The 20,350-nt window shown below is 31.4% G+C and overlaps 1 protein-coding gene across 1 annotated transcript in view; it reads right to left on the bottom strand.

Moving 5' to 3' along the window:
* Window positions 1-19,432, bottom strand: part of LOC131851936 (lachesin-like) — a 60,027-nt gene extending 40,595 nt beyond the window's left edge. The window contains exons 1-2 of the mRNA XM_059202494.1: window positions 19,326-19,432; window positions 3,728-3,982 (exon numbers count right to left, since the gene is read on the bottom strand). Of these exons, the coding sequence (XP_059058477.1) occupies window positions 3,728-3,839 (112 nt within the window). The 5' untranslated portion in view covers window positions 3,840-3,982; window positions 19,326-19,432. The remainder of the gene's footprint in view (window positions 1-3,727; window positions 3,983-19,325) is intronic.
* Between the last annotated feature and the right edge of the window lie 918 nt (window positions 19,433-20,350).

Raw genomic sequence — 20,350 nt, forward strand, 5'->3', positions numbered from 1 at the left:
AATATTTCTATGCCCTTTCAAGGCGTCACATAATAATTGTAGCAACTTAACCACACTCTGTATAATGTACTTCATATTTTGTGATACTGCAAGAAATAAATAATATTAAAACTTATGACTATGTAAAAAATAAGTAAATAGGGCTGTTACAGTGAGGCGCTCTTTGTCACGACCGTGTCTCTCGTAGTAGGTACGCGTAGCAGGCCGACTGTGTCAAATGAAAATTAATAACACCCCGATACTGGAGCAGCCGCCGGTGATTGTCTCAGCGCGACCTAATTTTTATTTGTAATGTATGAGGTACCCATATGCGAGTAGAAATGCCGCGTAGCTACGGTTATTGATCGCAAACGTTCATTAAAACAGGATCAACTGGGCTTTTTTATATTTAATGAAAACTATCTGTCAACCTTGGCTTTGTATGGATGTATGATTTGTGTGACGGAGGCTTATGACATATGTTATTCTTAATAATATAAATGCAGAAGTGTGCCTCTGTCTTTCTGTTTTCACTACTAAGCCTCTGATCGTATCTTAATGAAATTAGCTTTAAAAATAGATCGTATCACGATTACGGACATAGGTAATCTAGTATCTCAAAAAAAAGCAGAAGAAGACGAAAAAAACAGCTAGTGTATTATACATATAAAACTTCAGAAAGAATTTCCTGATATTTAAGTATAAAAAATATTAAAATACATAGTGTACAAGTAAGTAGAAAAGAACCCGACGAAAACCGTGATTTTGTTTTATATTTACTATTAAATATAGATATTGTTTAGTTATTTAATTACATTTTTATATTATAAGTTCTGTTAAAAGAGGTTAAGGTCAACAAAAATATTAACCTACACATCATCATCACAACTGATTAACATATATTTTACCCTATTTCTCTTTGAATTTTTAAATGAACAACATTGGTGACACATTTTTTTCATAAGCATTTACCACACTTGTATTCAGAATATTTCTTATTGAACATTTTTTTACGCAGATATGAGAGTCGTATTAAAATAAAATTTGTCTGCCTCTTGGTATGTCACAAAAGACTAAGGACATTCATAGAGCAGCCATAAGCCTTTATCCGCGTCAAATGAAAATTAATAACTCAGAGGCTAGTAGCTTGCAATGAACTTCGTCGACCGCTGACCTCGTTTATATCCGTTTCTAAAAACTACGTAGGTATATATTTTAATTTTAATATCATTTAATATTTTATTTTTAAAAATATTTTTTCCACTACAGTACACTGACTATACTTGATAAATGCTATACGGTATTAAAGAACTGCCTTAATATAAGTGTATAAAAACAATTAATTAACAAATTTGTTGGAATAAAAATAGTTTGCAAAATTAGAGCCAACATGAAAAACAGTCCAGGTTATCTATTAGGATTTGCATATTGCGATATATAATCTAGTTTACGTAATACACGTCTGACACATAGTATTGTTATTGTAATTGTTTTGTATGCTCAAGAAAATCTTATCGTTATCCTAACGGTAGTAACGCTGGGCACATAATAGTACAACTATTCATTAGAATTACAATATGCCAGAAAACAGAATGTCAAAATAATAATTTGCGTATGGATTGAATTATGTATTTCTATTATTTAGTGTTTCACGCTCAATGCGATCTGTAATTACATCCTGATGGAATTGCATTAAATACATTGCTCGTGATACGGTTGATTTTCACATAATAAATCAAATGATTGCCAGAAATACCAGCTACATTTGTGTAATAACTACTATATAGTTGCTAATTTTGCTAATGAATTTATGTAATACACTTGACTTTATATAAATATATCTATTTCTTTTGATTATTATTGAGTTTTAAAGCTATATACTGAGAGAGGACAGATAGAGTCATTATCCTTAATACATACAAATATAATACATAAATAAACACTTGGCCATCCATTAAATATAAAGAATGTACCTATATTTAATAAATATTCAAAACATAATATAGAACTACCCATAATCATATTTTTCAGTGCAATAATGTACATTAAACGCAAATCCACCAAGCTCCAATTAAAAGAAAATATTTGCAATTCATGCTTGAATTCTTTCTTTTGTGCGGATTCCTTGCGTGGGTACGTAGAGGAATCTCGAGTATTACCACTGCACCCATCAGATAATGGTTAAAGTGCAACAATTTGCGTTGGGCTTTAATTTTACAAACATACCGTATACACGTAACGATATGTTTATTTCACACAAACATAAACATATACATACATACGATGAAAGATGTTATATTTTGTATTGGCACAATAACTTAATAAAAATATTTTTATATAAAATATCAACGAAGGAAGTTTATTTGCTCATTTTACACAACTTTTTTTTGTTTCCTATATTTATATTTAATGTATAGGAACCTTTGTTTTGTATACATGGATCGAATAACTTTTAAAAATAATGCTTATAATTTATCCTTAAAATATAATAGCCTCATTCCTTTACGACACATAACTTAGAAGTCATTAATGACTGTTTAATGCTGAAACGAGAAATAATTTTGCATAATCTGGAAAGGATTCGAGGAACGTTGAAAATTTTAGCGAGTGACTTTTAGGCAACATTTTATGAGCATTAGTTTATTCAGAGAAAATTAATTCCCTCAAAGAGTTGGTCGAGGCACCGAACAGGATATTAAGCTTTTCATCAGGCTGTCCATTAGCGTGTTTAGTAGGTACAACTATCCAAATATTAGAGTGAGTAGCGTTAATTTACAGTATATGAAAGCTGCATTCAATATTAGTTACCAAATTTTCCCACAGAGAGACGCCTTAATTAGGATCTGTGAATGAACTTTCTCATTTCTTCTCATGTACGAACATATCATTATATTTTCATAAATTATACACAAATTATTTAGTTATGAATTTGTAACGCTGTTAGTATGATTATAGTAAAACGGTTTTTTTAGGAAGAAATGGTAGATATATTATGTAATGAAAGAATTATTACCTATACAAGAACAATGACGTTTGTATAAAATATTATTATCTATTTTTTTTATTTGAAAGGTTAGAGTAAGAGTTTAGAAATACCTATTAAAAATAAAAATATTAGGGATTTATAAACCGATCAACGACTGTCTAAAAATATGTACAATACCCATATACATATATTTATTATAGTAGGATGGATATATCGATTTTTAAATGCTATGCCGACTATTATGTATGCAATAAAAAGGAATAACAAGTATTTCCAACAGTGGTGCAACACCCCTAATACAAAAAATAGAAAATAAAAAAAAACTGAGGAACACACATATAGGAAGAAAACATAAGCAAAAAGGATGTCGTCACTAAGAAAGCTACAGATATTATTATACTTTACTATATAAAAAAAACACAAGCTCTGCTTAGCTTAAGGTTAGGCTTTAGGATTGGAGGTGTAAATTGTACATATCTATTATTATTATTTCGAAATAACATTTTTAGTATAAGCATTTTAATTTATTTAAAGTATATCACTTGTTTTTCGGTTTGAGGGCCTGGTGATCTGTATTACAGGTTGTAACCTATTTCAGACACCAGCTTCTCAAAACAATTGATTGTAATGATAAATCTATGCAATGTATTATCTAAAATACTACATGTATCTGTTCCCAGTGTGTACAATCTTTGTGAGGAGAAATAAATAAAATATTATTATTAATATATTATTTTATTTGTGAGCTAAATAATTTCTTACCTGCAACTATAGTAAGTAATGCAAATGTTGACACCAACGGTAGCCCTCCAGTTTCCATGGAAACGGCCCTGCTGCGCCTCGATGATTCCGACGTCATCATGTCAAAAGACATCTGATACCAATACAGCCTCCACTAACATCTCACATTTCTTTATTGTCACAATCTTGTAAATAATAACTTTATTATTGTCTCGGTTCCATATTTACAGTTACCATATTATATTATTCTTTGCAATATTTTCACTCCCAACAAATCTGCAACAAATAATAAATTATAGTGTGACTATAAATTTTTTACAGGAGGCATAAATCATACGTTGTTGTGTGTTGTAAAACAGAAAGAATATGAATATTGCAAAATACATTGAAATATTTAAAACAAATTTCATTGTCACGCATTATATAATAGCAAGTGTATTTGATCGAAAATTAGGTTAGTAGATTGAAAATTGAATAATTTTAGTTCAAAATATACTGGTAATATTTCAATAATTCCAAACAGTTGGATTCTTTATGAAGAAATTATTTTGAGTGAGCTAATTGTTTAACTATAGATATATATCTGTATTGTCTATTGAGAGACAACAGAGATTCACGGTATCTATGAACATATTTTATTTACTCAACTCCGTTTTTTAATAGTCTTTATTTTTTAAACTCATAGTTTTACCTTTTAGTTTAATGCATTTACGATTGTAGTTTTAGTTATAACAACAATTTGGTAGTAACTTTCCATTTACAAAGGGTTTACGTAATATCTACGTTAATTTATTTTATTTTATTTTTATTTATTAAGTTTCAGTAGTAACAATAAGCAAGTCAGCCTGAATATAACACTTTATAAGTTAATTGACTTTTAACTAAACTGCAGTCTACACTTTAGATGTCAAGGAATTTGTTATTTCCGGTATTGTTCTTCTTTTAGTAGTTAGTTAGTTAAAATTAACACAAAGTACACTTGGTACTACTTGATTCAATACAAGTCTGAAATCAGATATTTTCGTCTTTACATCTTTCAGTCACACATATGCAAATACATTCTCTATAATCTATTTTATATCACGGAATATATAACAGTCTACTAGATGTATTTTCCACAATTTCCTTCTAGCGTAAGCATTTTAATAAGTTACCACAATATTTTCTAGAAAGCGTATGCTATTCTCCACTGCGACAGAAGGAAAAGTCTTATAAAATACGACAGGTGCAGCACTGCACTGATACATAACACCTATGCAGCTGCATACCTTTGCCATATATAGGTACGAGTAGGTACACGTGGTGGTTTTTTATTACACCAGTTTCCGCGGCACAGCGTGCGCAAACTGAGATAAAACAGAAATGATTGCCGCTCTGTCGCGATATTGTTTCAAGTGTTTTGTTCCATTCTGTTCACTCTTCGACACTTTTTATTCATCTACGCCCGAACGTCGAACTACAGCAAAAACTTTATGCTGACTAAACGGTTTTCTCATAACGTATGATTTGCATACAATCTATTTCAAATATGGTCATAGTTTGCAAAGCTAGACGGAATAATCAAGGGTATTAATCGTTCTCTGTTCGTTGTAATGTATAAATGTAACGTCAGACTTTACCAATTCTTATAAAAATAAATAGCCCAGCAGGAACCTATTTCGTATATTTATATCCAATTTCAAATGAGAACTGAAAATAAATAATATGTAGATATCTTGTCAAATGGATCCATTGCTCATGCATAAACCGGTGTAATGAGCTGTATCGGCAGTTTCTCGCTCAACTGCCCAAGAAAAGCATATTTTTACTATTGCATTGTATCTATTCTGTATGTAGTATTATTTAAACTTTGTATATCATAAATTTGACTAATTTCAATACTATCTGTGACAGATTTATAAGGAAAGGTAAGACGTTGAGTTAGGATAAGTAACGCCTGCGGGCAAGAGTATAATAGTTCACTTGGGAGACGGTTGCGCTCTATCAATTGAAACATGGTCCCGTGCCTTCGACGACGTCCTTGCCGTACGAACGAGCGTCGCGACAATAAACAATACAAACAACCCTGGCCTGCGTTTGACACCAGCCCGTTCGAAGTGGATTAGAGCGCTCTACAGGGAGTTCGGCAGCATTTAGGGAGCGTAATAGCCTTCCGCCGTGACCTGTTTTAGTTGCGACAAATAGAGATTTACGGGATTGCCGCCCGGGGATTTTCAAAGGAACTCTGTTCTCCGTAATAAAATTGAATGGTGTTTACTTTGCGGTTACTTTGTTCTCGAATGCCGATATACTTTTAACAATCAATACCAGTAAATTCCGTTAATGTCATCGTACTATCATTCGTTTGCAGCTACGTTGGACTTACAAAAGCTTTTTTTTAAATACACCAAAAATAAAACAATTAAGTAAACTGTAATTATTGCAAACTTCTTCAACCAAGCTGTTAAATAAATTTGATACAATATTAAAATTAACATGAAATTATTAATAGTTAAAACTATAAATTTAATACATATTAATGAAACCTTGGAGAGTTAATTGCGTTCCGTAAACGATGATTTCGTATCAAACATCACGTAGTTGGGCGGACTCGCCTTTAACCCCTACTATTGAAACGCAAAACCCCATTTATGGCATTCCGTTGCTTAATAATTTTACATCCGCTCACAAAGACGCCGCGTTGTGTTATCTCGCGAGTGGCACTCCACCGATATGAGGTCCCAACCAGCCTAGCTCTCACTCCTATTGTCATATTTACATTGTCTATGTTCATTCCCAAATTCCGATTAACGCAAAGCTAAGACCGAGTGTTGTATATTATTAACTATGAACAGTTTCTCAGCACTGCTTACATGTCAGCATCATGTAAATAAATATTAAGTTTACACTTTGAATTGTGTAGGCTTTCGTGGGTATATGTGATTTATCTCTGAAGTTATAATTTTATTAGGATGTTACTGTAGTAAATTTTATTTCTGTTATAGCGACTACCTGCTTCGAGTTAGCTTTACTTTGAACAAAAAAGAATGAGCACAGATTGGAAAGGTTGAATATGTAGATGCCTCATTAAAATACCAGCTGTGATTTTATTCTTTGAAACTAACAATTGATACAATTATAATATTGCAGATATAGGATTATATCTTTTATCATCATTTGCAAAACATTGTTTTTAATGACGCAATAATTCTAGACACTCACTGAATAAAATAAGCAAAAATGTCTATGTAAGCATATTACCATACGTAAATTAAACGTCAAATAGCTTAGCAATTCAAGACAATATGAAATTACATATTGGAACGTCGATCTTCTTTCTAAGGCGATATGTCAGTTTAAGTGCAACTCTGTATAATATATAATACATATATATTATTTGCAGATATATATTTTCAAAAAACAATTAAGTTCAAACTATTTTTAGACTAAAGCAATTGAAAAAATCGTTTAAGTAATAAACAAAGAAAAGCAAGACGATTTCATTAAAAACATTTCAGTTGAAAAAAAAACTCTTAATGAACACCTGTGTGAGGCAACTGAGCTTTAATAACAACGCCTTATTATGAACATTCTAAGAGCTGCAACAAAACCGGGCGGCGACAAAAAACCTTTCTTGACATTTAATTCCACAGACCGTGTTCAACCTTTGCACTCCTCTGTTTCTTAATTCGCAATTAAAAAGTTAAATTGTCCGGTTAATTGCAGCCATTGTGGTGGACGACGTCTACTCATTATTCACAATTGTTGCCTGAAAATTTGATGAAAAATTCGTCGAGAACCGGTTGCTAAATCACAATAAGTAATTAGCTTATCTGTCGGCGTCACGCGGGTTCCGTGGGTTTAGGGGAGGTGACGAGGGGCTACGAGCACGGGGGTGAGGAGTTCACGTCTTACGTTAAGCTCTCAGTGTTAATCTCGACACTGCTTAATAAACGAAGTGAATAACTTGGATTATATAAATTACTGAAGCCGAATTAGTGGTTAACTTTACCATCAACTTTCAACTTTAGATAGTTTGATGTATTGCTGATTTAGAACGATTATAGACATTAATGTACATAATATACTACAACCATTATTGCTAAGTACATGAATAAAATTTATCATTTTCTATACAAATAATAGACAATATATATCTCAACCTATAACTACTGACTGTTAGATACAATCTCAGCGAAGAAATCCTATAACCTGCAATCAGCAAATATATTCACAACTGACTTCCACTGTATACAATAAGTTTTACCGGAGCGCAGAACTGGAACCCATTTATTTTTGTCCGTTTTTATTTGAAATTTCTTTTTCTTAAGTTAAAGTTAACGCTAGTTTGTTGACCAACAGTCTGATCGTTGTAGAGTCATAAGATATGTAACAGTTAAACCATAATGAAGAAAAGTTCAGTGGTAATCTCATTATTTAGAAACGTATGGAATGCAACAGTAATGGCAGCAGATTTTCGGAATATAGAAGCAAGTCTGCGTGAGTAAGTCAGACATACTGGGGTACTGAAATATAGGGTAAAAGGCATGATATATCAGTCTTCCAGAATCGCAACGTATACCAGGCGTCTCATAATAACGTGATTTCCGTACTGCTGTTCATGAATATAGGACGTTTATCGCTTAACATTATGTAAACCGTCAGCTTGTTTGACATTCCAATTAGCTAAAAAACCAGCTAGAAAGGCATACTTATGTGCGGCCCATCTGATGGAAATTCCAAGCGTCGTCCATACATACGGACAGAGCCAGAATAGTATGTATATTTTTTATAAATTCGAAAAAAAAATTTTCGTCTAGATCAAACGGCTTCTAAATGGAGAAACTATTATTATATTGTATATTTGTGCAACTGTTTTAAGATTTGAAATCTTAGATTTGTTTAACACAAAAGATTTCGCGCATGTAATATACCTACATACTACGATTTAATAAGCTTGAAGTCTATATTTGTAAGGTATAATACATTAAGATCTATTAGATAATAATAATTTACATCGTAACGAATCACCGTATCCCTGAGTCCAACTACACCGAAGCAGATGCTGAATTTCCATTCGCCATCTGCTCGGCATGAATAGTATCGGCATTGTTTGATGTCTAACAAAAAGTAACCTTAGTTGGAACTGCACTATTACGAGTTGCGACAAAGTTGAAAAAAGTTTCCGATTAATTACATTCATTGTGGCTAAAACTTCGCTCGTTACCGGTGATTACCCTACATTTAAACTTAATTAAGTAGTAAATCCCTTTCCTAACTTTTGAAAAAGAACTATTGATCTGTCACTGACACTCTCCAAAGTCAAGGTATTGAGAAAGATGAATTGAATGAGACAGGTACTAACCTATTTTATACTTTCAAGCATTTTATTGGTTAATATTGAATTTCGTGAACTATGTTGTTTCGCTAAATTATTAGATAAAGACTGCTGAAGAACGAATATTGTGTGCAAGAGATCTATTGTTATGACATTCATTTCTCCCTACTATATTGAACTTAGTGTGTATATATAAAATAAAAAATATATAATATGAAGCTTAAGTAAATAATATAAGCTTATCTCAAAAAATTAAGATTTTGTAGAATACACATTTTACCTACCTACCTACCTTTAAAATAATTGCCTTGAAAGACAAAATATATAGAAACAAATTGTTGTATAATACTAATAATTTAGTAGACATTATACGACAAATTTTACTTAAGACATTACATGTGAAACTAAACTAACATACTATTCAGACATTTTGACTTCTAAGTATTATATTATCATAAGTCTAGGTACACATAGTTGTACGTGGAATTGCACCCTACGGATAAAATCATAACAATGAACTGTTTCTTCTGTTGTTTGAAAACAGAAATCGAAAAATTGACATTGCATTTATAAATCCAGAAAAAGTATGAATATTATCTGAAGGTTAGTTGATGAGGTACATTAAATATCTTCACAGTATATGTAATGTGTGTTAATGAATCTAATATACCTTTATGTAGTTATAATCATCCCAGATGGTATAATAATTGGAGGCATTGTCAACTGTCAATGTCGATAGTCACCAGCAGCATGTTCAACTACCGTCACTAGATTGTCCGATGTAAAACACACACATGGCACTCACGCTATCTGTACACTGACCAATACTACCGAAATCAAATCAAATCAAAAATAATTTGTTCAAGTAGCACATTTTAGCCGCCTATGAACGTCAAGTTTTGTATTAATATTTAATTTCCCACCCTCCAGGTCCGTATACAGATTCATTTGCGAAGAACTGGCAAGAAACTTTAATATAAGAGTGTCTATGTCTAACATTAAATGAAAATCCGGCGCAAGAATAACTATTATTATTGCCATGCATGTTTGTCATTTAAGTAATATTTTCATGAGGCTTTGCTCACTAAATATGACTTAGCAGATGTTTTTAATTTATTTAAAGGATATTCCTATATATATGAATATATAGGAATATGGTGTTTTATTGTAAAATTTTATAGCCATGCCCATAACAAATCCATTGACTTTCTCTAAACGATACTTAGACCATGAATATTTCCTAACAGAAGTTCCAATGTTAATCAATGTAAAGAAGTTTAATCTAGTCTTCCCATAAATATTGTTACAAAGAAAATCTTTATTTTTTACACTGATTAAAAAATTCATAAGCATGTTGTTACTTTAAACATTAATATAAAAATATATAAAACAAATTCGACATGATCTCCATTGGCTGCAATACAGTCCTTTAAACGTTGAAATCACTTATCAATAGAAAACAGGCACTCTTTACATGGGAAAAGAATGGGCGTAGGAAAATGTCGAGTAGATACTTTTATGGTTTCCATCTACCTCGATATTAATGCGTTTAGAAGAAAATGTTCACTGTTTCACCCACCCAGATCTTTCTTACAGCATTTCTACTAGATTTAACTCTGCGATCGCGCCTGATAGGGGTCGTCGCCCCTAAGAAATGGCCAACCCTCATTCCGTTATCTGACCGCACCATATTTTGTAGGCGACGTAAAACTTGCTTTATTTATTGTCACTTATTATTATTTACGTTTTATTACCGCCATTATTGTTATCATCTACGCATAATGATCTGGATGTTTAGCGACATGCCAAAGTTTCTACAGGCCTTCAGGTTATTGGGGTTCTTAGCAGTTTTGCGTCAACAAAAAAGGTGAAGAGCACATTTAATAGGTACATATAATATGTATTTAAATCTTTTCCATCTATAGTTTAGACTTCCGTTGACAGTAACCAAAATCGTAGTTGATTCTTATAATTGCTAATAAGCCATCAAAGTTAATAAATAATATTTGTTTGCTAAATGGTAGAAGTCTATTTTAAAATAATAATGTGATTTAATTATTCTACCAATTGTATGAATAACAATAAGGAATTGAAATGACAAACGAAATTTCAATACCTTTAACTGATTATTGTTTGTAAGTATTAAATAAAGGAGCTTGTATTTGTTGAAGAAAACAAATGTTTACGCCGAAACTATGTCTGAAAATAATGAGTTAATTTGAGTTAGGTCATGGAGGCATCTCCGGAATCTCACAAAGGGATTGAAACAGCGAACTGTTTACTAGACGATAACTAAGACGAATTCCAGAGATCTCCGTTCATATTGAAATGGTAAAATATTTTATTGTACAGAGAACATTGTGTACGTACATTAAATGCTCATGGTTTATTACTAATTTTTTTTTAAAGAAAATAATCTATAATTTGTCTATTGTTTTAATACAAAACAAATTAATGATAATCATCAATGAATATTATCTACTAAAATTCACTCAATGCTTACTAAGGCTTGATTGACCTCTGTCATGCAGCAATATCTAAAGAAACTATGTTATTTCCTGTATACTAAAGAATATATACACATGTAGATAAAACGTATGTACATATGTACTCCGGGCAATGTTATTGGATACACGGGTATCGGCCAGCTCAGCCTTTATTATCCTTTCACACTGTATTTGTTCTCTTACAATGGCCTAAATTATTGCTCCCTTGTTTTGTCGTCTCTGTTTTATTTTTTACCATTCTCCTCGTTTTAAATCTATTCAAAATAATTCTATTTTTCACTTTCCATATATATTTCTTTTACTGTAATTCAATACTCCCTTCTTTTATTGCGGGACGTCTTCATGATATTTTATTATCGAAAGTAACTAAGATAAAATGAACGCCACTCACCCTTAGTACTAATAAGCTCTTCGGATTTTTTTATCTGAGATTTTAGATGCGTTTTGTAATTATATATACAATTGACATTGATAATGATATCATAAAAATATTATACCTATATATTGAGGAGGAAAATCAAATTCCATTAATAAGTGCCGGTAAATTTACATGTATTGTCATGAATATGCATGATTATACATGTAAATTTTGCGAATACTTGATAATTGTCATTATCAAGTATTCGCATTCTATCCTAATTATGTTTAATAATATATACAAAAGAAACCTCCTACCAACAGTGATAAAAAATAGATAGGTAATAATCGTAGATTATTTATAACTATATGATATCAATGAATATATGAATTCTTACTTCATAGATTAATTGGGTTAATTTTGAAAACTAACATAGTAAATCATAAAACCAATCTGCTAAAAGTTTCAACCCTCTTTTACCATTTACTTTAAATACTATGGGATTTAATGAAACTTTATGAGGTATAAACTGGATACGAGTATTCATTCTCTTGCACTCAGTTGTTAGTACCGAATGAATCTACATAAGAACTTGAGTATGTATTCAATGTTAAGATTTTTATATTATAAATAACACAAATAATTGAATAATTGCTTCCTTGTTAATTTTGGTAAATCGTTAGTTAGTATTTAAATAATTTGACCCCTGTTACTCAGTATAAAGGACTACTGTACATAGTTCTAAATTTAGTAAAGTTCGCTGTATTGATTGTCTTATAATTAATTCGTTCAAAAGTTACATTGTTTGTAACAATAGGAATAATACTCCCAGTACATTTATAATTTAATTAGTTTAGTACAAATTAAAGGGACTTGTAATATAATTTGTAGTTTATACATTGTATTACCAACTATGTATCTTCAAAAAGAAGTCATATAATTACTTTCTGCCGCCGTAGTGGTAATACAAATCCAGATAAGCATGTATGTATTTATTGATACATATTATATATTCTTTTATGTCGTTCTAAGGGATTTTTTCAGAGGCGTATGCGGTTTCGTTATGCGATGTTCATACACCGTTGGAAAATGATAAATGTTTTGTTCGTAAACTCGTATTCCAATAACCTTAACTTCCGAGTTATAATAGTTAGTGAATCTTGTTATAATGGAAGTTATTGGCAATATTACATATCGGTATTACATATAATTTACTTACTACATATATTACGTAAGCTTCATTTTATCGTCGTCGTCATGTTGGTAGATTATCTATTTTCATCTAAACCAATACAATACGACTAGTAGGTAATACAATATAGTTCACTGAATACCACATTATATTTGATAAATTGTAAACACATAAATCTACACGTACGTATAAGTATTTATGATACTAATATACAATATTATTAATGTTATAGATTACCTCCTCATATCCATTTATTTTTATTTTTTATTCTCTTATATCCACATAGTGTAATAATATAAATCACATTTCAATCTTTGGGTACATACATTATAATCGTTTACATAGTGCAGTCACAAATCGAGGCAGAGTAAACTTTGCCTTTACTCGACGCGCCGCATATCAGGAAGCCGTAGAGCCATCTCATATGAGCCGCCAACGGGGGTTCTTATTGGGACATGTATTGGAAAATCTTTATGTTATTATTTACGCGAGCAGGAATTTCGCGGCGCTAATACCCGTCGCGTTGTACATTTATTGAAGTTTTTATTAGAAAATACCATACATACTTCATGTCGTTCGTAAAGGAATTTGACTTATTAGTACCTACTATATGCTTAATATATTTCTCCCTTTATCTGAATATGTGCACAATGGAAATCTCATTATAAATATCATGTTCAGCGAACGTTCGGCTTGGAAATTTGAATCGTTAAGAAAATCCCGACGTTTTAGAATTATTATAGATTTAAGTGCTTTATCTTTGGTAGCTAAATGCTTACGTAGCCTTAGCAATTGATTGTACAAGGAAAAATGCTCTTAACTAGTCCTTAATAATAATTCTGTTTAGTTATTTAGTTATTAATGAGTAAAGTGATTCTCTCTGGACTGAGTCGGCGTAGAAACGAACTTTTTAACTATTTGAATAAGAAATGAAACGGTTGAGTAGAATCTTGAAATTACTCTGCTATATTAGGTATTAGCCCTTTTGCTATCAGTAGACGTACGTTGGCGGTGGTTTCGTGCGATATTCTATCGTATACGGAAATTGTGCTACGTTTTATCAAAACGCTTTCCCCGCTTGACCGCACCCTGGGCCTGGGTCGGTAACCCGGATGTTTGCATCTGTGCTTTACCGCAACTCTGCCTTTTGCTACAGTTTACTTGTTGATATTACAAAAATATAATATGTCATTGCGTTGTAATGAAAATTTATCATCTATATGTTTTAAAATTTATTTAATGTCCAATAAATTACGTTTATTCTCTTCTATGTTTTGCTGTTATTTGCTGACGTCTCTTTTGTGTTTTTTTGTTAATGTGAGTGCTAAAAGTCTTTAAGGAAATTAATTACTTATCTATCGTATGAAATATTCTCAGTGCTATTATTGACTATACAACCAACTGCATAAATAAGACGAAGAAATGCGTATATACATATAATTAATATATATTTATAAGACTGTAATAGTTTATAAGAATCGAAGAAATGTCTTTATATATATATATAAAGATAATAATATATATTAATTCTACTAGCTGCATATTAATGGATGCCAGTTTTCCAGTTTTCGTACTTTATTGTGCCTACAACTGACATTATACGAAACTGCCGTCTTAACTCTACACCTTAACAGGAACTACCAAAAGCCTTGCTCGTTTCAGCAGTACTCCTTAAAAGCTTGTGTTACATCAGAGTAAACATTAAAATAGATGTGAGAACATTGTCTGTGTTTCCATTTAGTGTAGATTTATACTGTGGTTAATTTCTGTTGCAGGTCAAAAATATAAATATATATTAATGCAGTTGAAGAAACAGAGTATAGAATAGATATACCCATGATATACATTGATGACCTCAAAAATGATACCGGAAATCCAATAGCAAGTAGCCGAGGGCCGGAAAATGTATCAGCAATAATCAACTGATGTTAGATAGATTTACAGATGAAGTATTATTCCATTACCCTTATATATTCACTAATATACAACTTTTAACAATTTTAAGATAGATATGATTCGCCAGTAGCATATGACATTTCGGTTTCATAATAATGTTATGTTACTTTTATCTTGGTGATTTTGATTTTTTGACGAATGGCTTTCTTGATAATTTGATGATCATATGCATAATAGGTACCTGTGTTATGTAATAGGTATCTATGTTTGATTCCACATTTTTTATATCATTTTTATATCTATAACTACTTGCCTGAAATATCAAGATATTTGTTTATCTCATCTAACCGACTTTATATATTAAACTATTAATAATATTAGCATGTTCTAGCTATACTCATCTCAATTAATAGGATTATTTTTACAGTTGTCTTCAGTTTTTTAGACAATAAACTCAAAAGAGATCTTCTAAAAATCTGTATTATTCTCTTGTTTTCTATATCTACCTATATATATCCTTTCTTTACCCGAACGGCGGACTAAAATGTAACGTTGTGATTTTAACCTATATGTGTGAATATGTATGTAGATTATGTTTCTCTATTAATTGAATATTTTAAAAATACATATCTCATTTAGTCAAATACGGTATCATCAAAAGCGTTTTATTCGTCCACTGTTTAAAGGCTGTGAGGTCAATTTAGATAGGTTAGTTTAAAGTTATTACTACAAATTAATTATTGTATATTAAGTTTGACAGCCTCGGTGGTCTAGGGGTTTAACGCACAGCTTTACTTCCGATGGTCATGGGATTGCTTCCTTGCAAACATTTGCATTTATGACTATGATTTATATTTTCTATGTATATTATATATGTAATTACAGAAAAAATATCTATGTATTTATGTCAGTTGTCCAGTTTCCATAACAAAAACTGTGGGACTAGATGGCGCTGTGTTAATTGTCCAACATTATTTATTAATATTATTATTAAGTCATGTATTATGCTATTACTCAATATAAATAATATAACAACCAATAATATAAGCTATGTACGAGTGAAAGTGGAAATCTGTAAATATTACTACTTGGAAAATAGATAACTGGCTGACATGATAATATACCTATTCGATAAAAAATTAATGTATCGTGAAAGCGAAGAAAGTAAGTTAGGTATTCACGTAAAGAGCACTCTAGTATTCCTAATCGGACTAGAATTCGTATTTATATTCACAACTCGAACAACAAACGAAAAATATTCCATTTTACTTAAAGGATTTACTTGGTGGCAGAATTTTGTATTATTTCGTAGTACAGAAATATATGCATTGTTGTGGTATAGTCTGAAGGGTAAAAAAGTGAATGTAATCTTCATCGACATAATAATCCAAGGACGTCGGATCTAATACAAATTTCACAGAAAATGTACGTCTATATAGAGTAGGTATGTAAGTATGTACGTGCACATTTATGCTACTGTGTGTGGATTTCTAAATGGATACTTTTGATTGCGGACTCAATAACCTTTTGATTATTATATATAACTTATACTGTGAAGACGTAAATTTGCTACAATAATGACATTATTTTCAATAAGACAGTGTAGGTTGTGGTCTCATTAAACCGCATGATGAGGATATTCTTGTTTATATACGATTATAATTACCTCCCACTTTTCTTCAGGTACGCTGCCTGTTATTTTCAGAAACATATTCTAGAGTTACTTTTTATATTCAAAACGTAATTTCTATATATAGGCATAAAATCATTACTCTGCAACTTGATTTTTTTTTACTGAAATGGCAAGGCTCACCAGCGTGCAACCTTCACTTATGTTTACATATACTAGCTGTGCTCGCGACTTTGTCCGCATTGAATAGTAACCTTGGTTAGCATTTTTGACTATTTAAACTAATTATAAAAAGATAAAGAAAAAATTTTCATCGTCAAGTTTTCAAGCTTAAAAAATTACAAACTTCCATACAACGAGAAAGCGAGACCGACAGACTGAGTTACTTTTGCATTTATAATATTAGTAGGGATATATATATTTATAGGTGATAATATGTTATGAACAACACGGGCTGTTGTTTCACCAATGTCTTTTGTGTGCCATTCTGGTGGACCAAAATACCATACCTCTACACGTGTTAATTTCTGAAAATCAGCTTATAAAGCAAATATATACACTTATATATTGAATCATTGCGTTTATTGATTTCCTTCAATTTTTTATTTACGCTCCTCTAATCCACTCCCTACATTCTATGCCATGCTGTGTTGGGTTAATTAGAAGTAATCTCTATTAGAGATAAGCCCGCCTTTGTTAACACTTGTTTCTAATTAATATACTACAATAATGCATTCAAAGTGCAATAAAGAAAAGGTATATTAAAAGTTATCTATATGATAGAAGACTTAATATTGCTTTCTTAGTTTATTTCATGTCTTTTTATTAAAAAAAACTTTTTATTTTAAATAAGGTAATATCCTTCATTGGATTTCCGAATATTATGTTTTCCGTCATACTTGGTAACCAATTCTAAATCATAACGTGAATAGAGCATGCAAGGGATGTTTTTTGAAGACAATTATTAAAAAATAAAGATGAGGGACAATGGAAAGCAATATTCCTTGTAAGATTATTATTTATTAAAACGACGACTTTTCATTAATTAACTTTACTGGGAGCATGACCTGCCATGATCCACCCACCTATTTTTTAATAAGCGGCTTTACAACGAATATGGCCTTTCATGTTTCACACCTACTTTATATAAATATATGATACAGACATCAGTCGATGGTATTTCAGAATCAAAATTATTTAATTATAATTACCATGTCGCATCATTTAAGATAAATAATAATAGAAAACGTAATAGTATTCGAAAATGGAGATATTTTCCTTCAAAATGTTAGCTATTAAATATTTAGGAGTATATTATACAACCGTATGTATAAATCGTATATATCGAATATCTAAGAAGTGTGAAAACCAAAATCAGGTTAAATATTTTTTCTAGTTTAGAAATAGACTAGAAAATGTATTGTATTATTTTACAAATGCTAATGATGGCAATAAAACATAATTTGATTGTTTATCGGGATAGCATTCTATTTATATTACGTATTTGTACTTGCTTGTTAATATATCAAATTAGATATAAAACTATATATTTGATAGCACCTTTAATATATAATCGCAGCTGAATGGTGCATACTAAAAGCAATTGGGCCATGATAATTTAAAAATTTAGCCCATATATAATTGGATATGTACATGCCCCTTAAAGAAGCGCAGTGAAACAATGCGCGCATTTCTGTGGTCATTAAGACTAAGGTCTTAGGTATAGGGGGTGGTAGAGGGGGAGGGGGGGGGGGAGAGAGAAGAAGGAACAATTACAACATAGTAACGCGCATGTGACTACGTTGCTGTTGTAGGCGACATTGTCGGTGGAAGACACTTGCCACAAGGCGAGCCTTATAATTGGCTTCATTATATAATATTATACTATATAATATAAACAAATCTACAAGTTATTTGTATATCACGCTCACAATCCGACTTCGATCATTAGAAAAGTATTTTCTTAAGATTTATTTTCTTAGAGAGTTTTTCTAAGTCACATAATGAAACGTTAAAATAGTTTTATATATAGTGTTAATTTGTAAAATAAATAACTTAGTGTATGAAATTTAATAACCATATTATTTATATAAATAATACAATTAACATATTTTCTGAATACTTATCAGCACACGAAGAACTTTAATTTCACAGACTTAAATGTCAAATGAGAAAGTCTCCTTTTTTCGTTATTCATCGACAGTTCATTCTTCGAAGTGAAACATTGACAGATCCATTGTAACCACGAACAATGGACTTCGAACCACCGAAATTTGTAATAATAAGGTCTTTTTTCACATTGGCCTGTAAACCGTCGCATCGAACGAGTGACATCTCAAGATTATTACTTATAAATTAATAGGACCCAATATAAAATTTAAAAGCATATTTAATATAAGAATACATTTGTGTTGTTATTACGCTGCACTGTATTTTAAATTCAACGAAAATAAATACAAATACTCGATTATTCTTCGAAAATTAAACAAAGATAATAAATTCTCTTGTATATAAATTTTTCATTCTTAGTACCTAATATTTATTGAAGTTTATACTAATAAATAACAAATAAACGGTAATAAAAACTAATAACAGTTTTTTAACTATGAAGAAACCATTCTCTTTCAACTTTATTTGATATAACTTGCTGCAACTTTAATCTTATGCAATATAACTCGGCAAACACTTTGGGAAAACAAATTTAGAATTGCATACATACCGACCGGGAGTTCGGCTGCGTCAGTCCCGCTAATATTATTTGTTGCAACGCGAGAGGGCGCGAGGGAGACAGCGAGAAAAGCTCCTTAACAACTTTTTAAGGGAGCGCGAGAAGTCGGGCGCAGCGCGAGCCGCGGTTACCGGCGATTCATTAAGAACCAGCGTGGAGGCTGCGAGTAGCTCACCCCCTCTCACCCCCTGGACTGCAGCTACCACGCAGGCGCCCGCCGTCTCCAATCATGGCCCTGTTGCTTCTGACGGCGACGTAACGTCAAAACGCAAATGCTATGAATACGCTTAATCGTCGCTGAATCTGCCGACAATCGCGATCATCTGCGTTTAGATTAGGACAACTTCTGCGGACAAGACGGCATCTATTATACTTTTGACGGAACCTCCTCGCTCATAAAATGTTTATTTTAAAAGTTTTCTCATCTTGGGTAGTCGAATGGTTGTAAATTTACAAGTCTGTATTTTTATTTCAAATTATAAGTTAATTAACAAATTAAAAATATATAAGTTAATATAAAGTTTTGTGGCATCTCTATTATACTTAATATCGAATTCGACAATGTCTAAAATTTAAACCGCGATGATTTGATAAAAAATAGATATACTAAATATGAATACAGTAGTCATATTGAATTAGCCAAATTAGGTTCTCGTTTTTTAATAAACACTTTCGATTACAGTTAGAAAGAATTTGTTGGTGTGATTATTTATATACATTACTAATTTAACCCATGTAGCTTTATATCCATAGAACCTCCATCAGGACGTACAAGCAAAGTCTAAATCCCTTAAATACGTTGCTCAGATATTTATGGTAGGGCTAATAGCATGAGTTAAGCCAGGGCTAAGCGTCCTAACGCTGTTAACGATATTTTCAAAAACGAAGGCATAAAATGTTCATTCTAAATACAGCAATACTCCTAGGATTTTAGGAGAAACAATAATACTTTGACCACTCTTATTTCATAATGATAAGCCCCGCTATCTTTTCAGCAAGAAAAATAATCAGATGAA

The sequence above is a fragment of the Achroia grisella genome, unplaced genomic scaffold (assembly GCF_030625045.1).
Source record: "Achroia grisella isolate CSIRO2021 unplaced genomic scaffold, CSIRO_AGI_Agris_v1 utg821, whole genome shotgun sequence".
Classification (NCBI taxonomy): Eukaryota; Metazoa; Arthropoda; class Insecta; order Lepidoptera; family Pyralidae; genus Achroia; species Achroia grisella.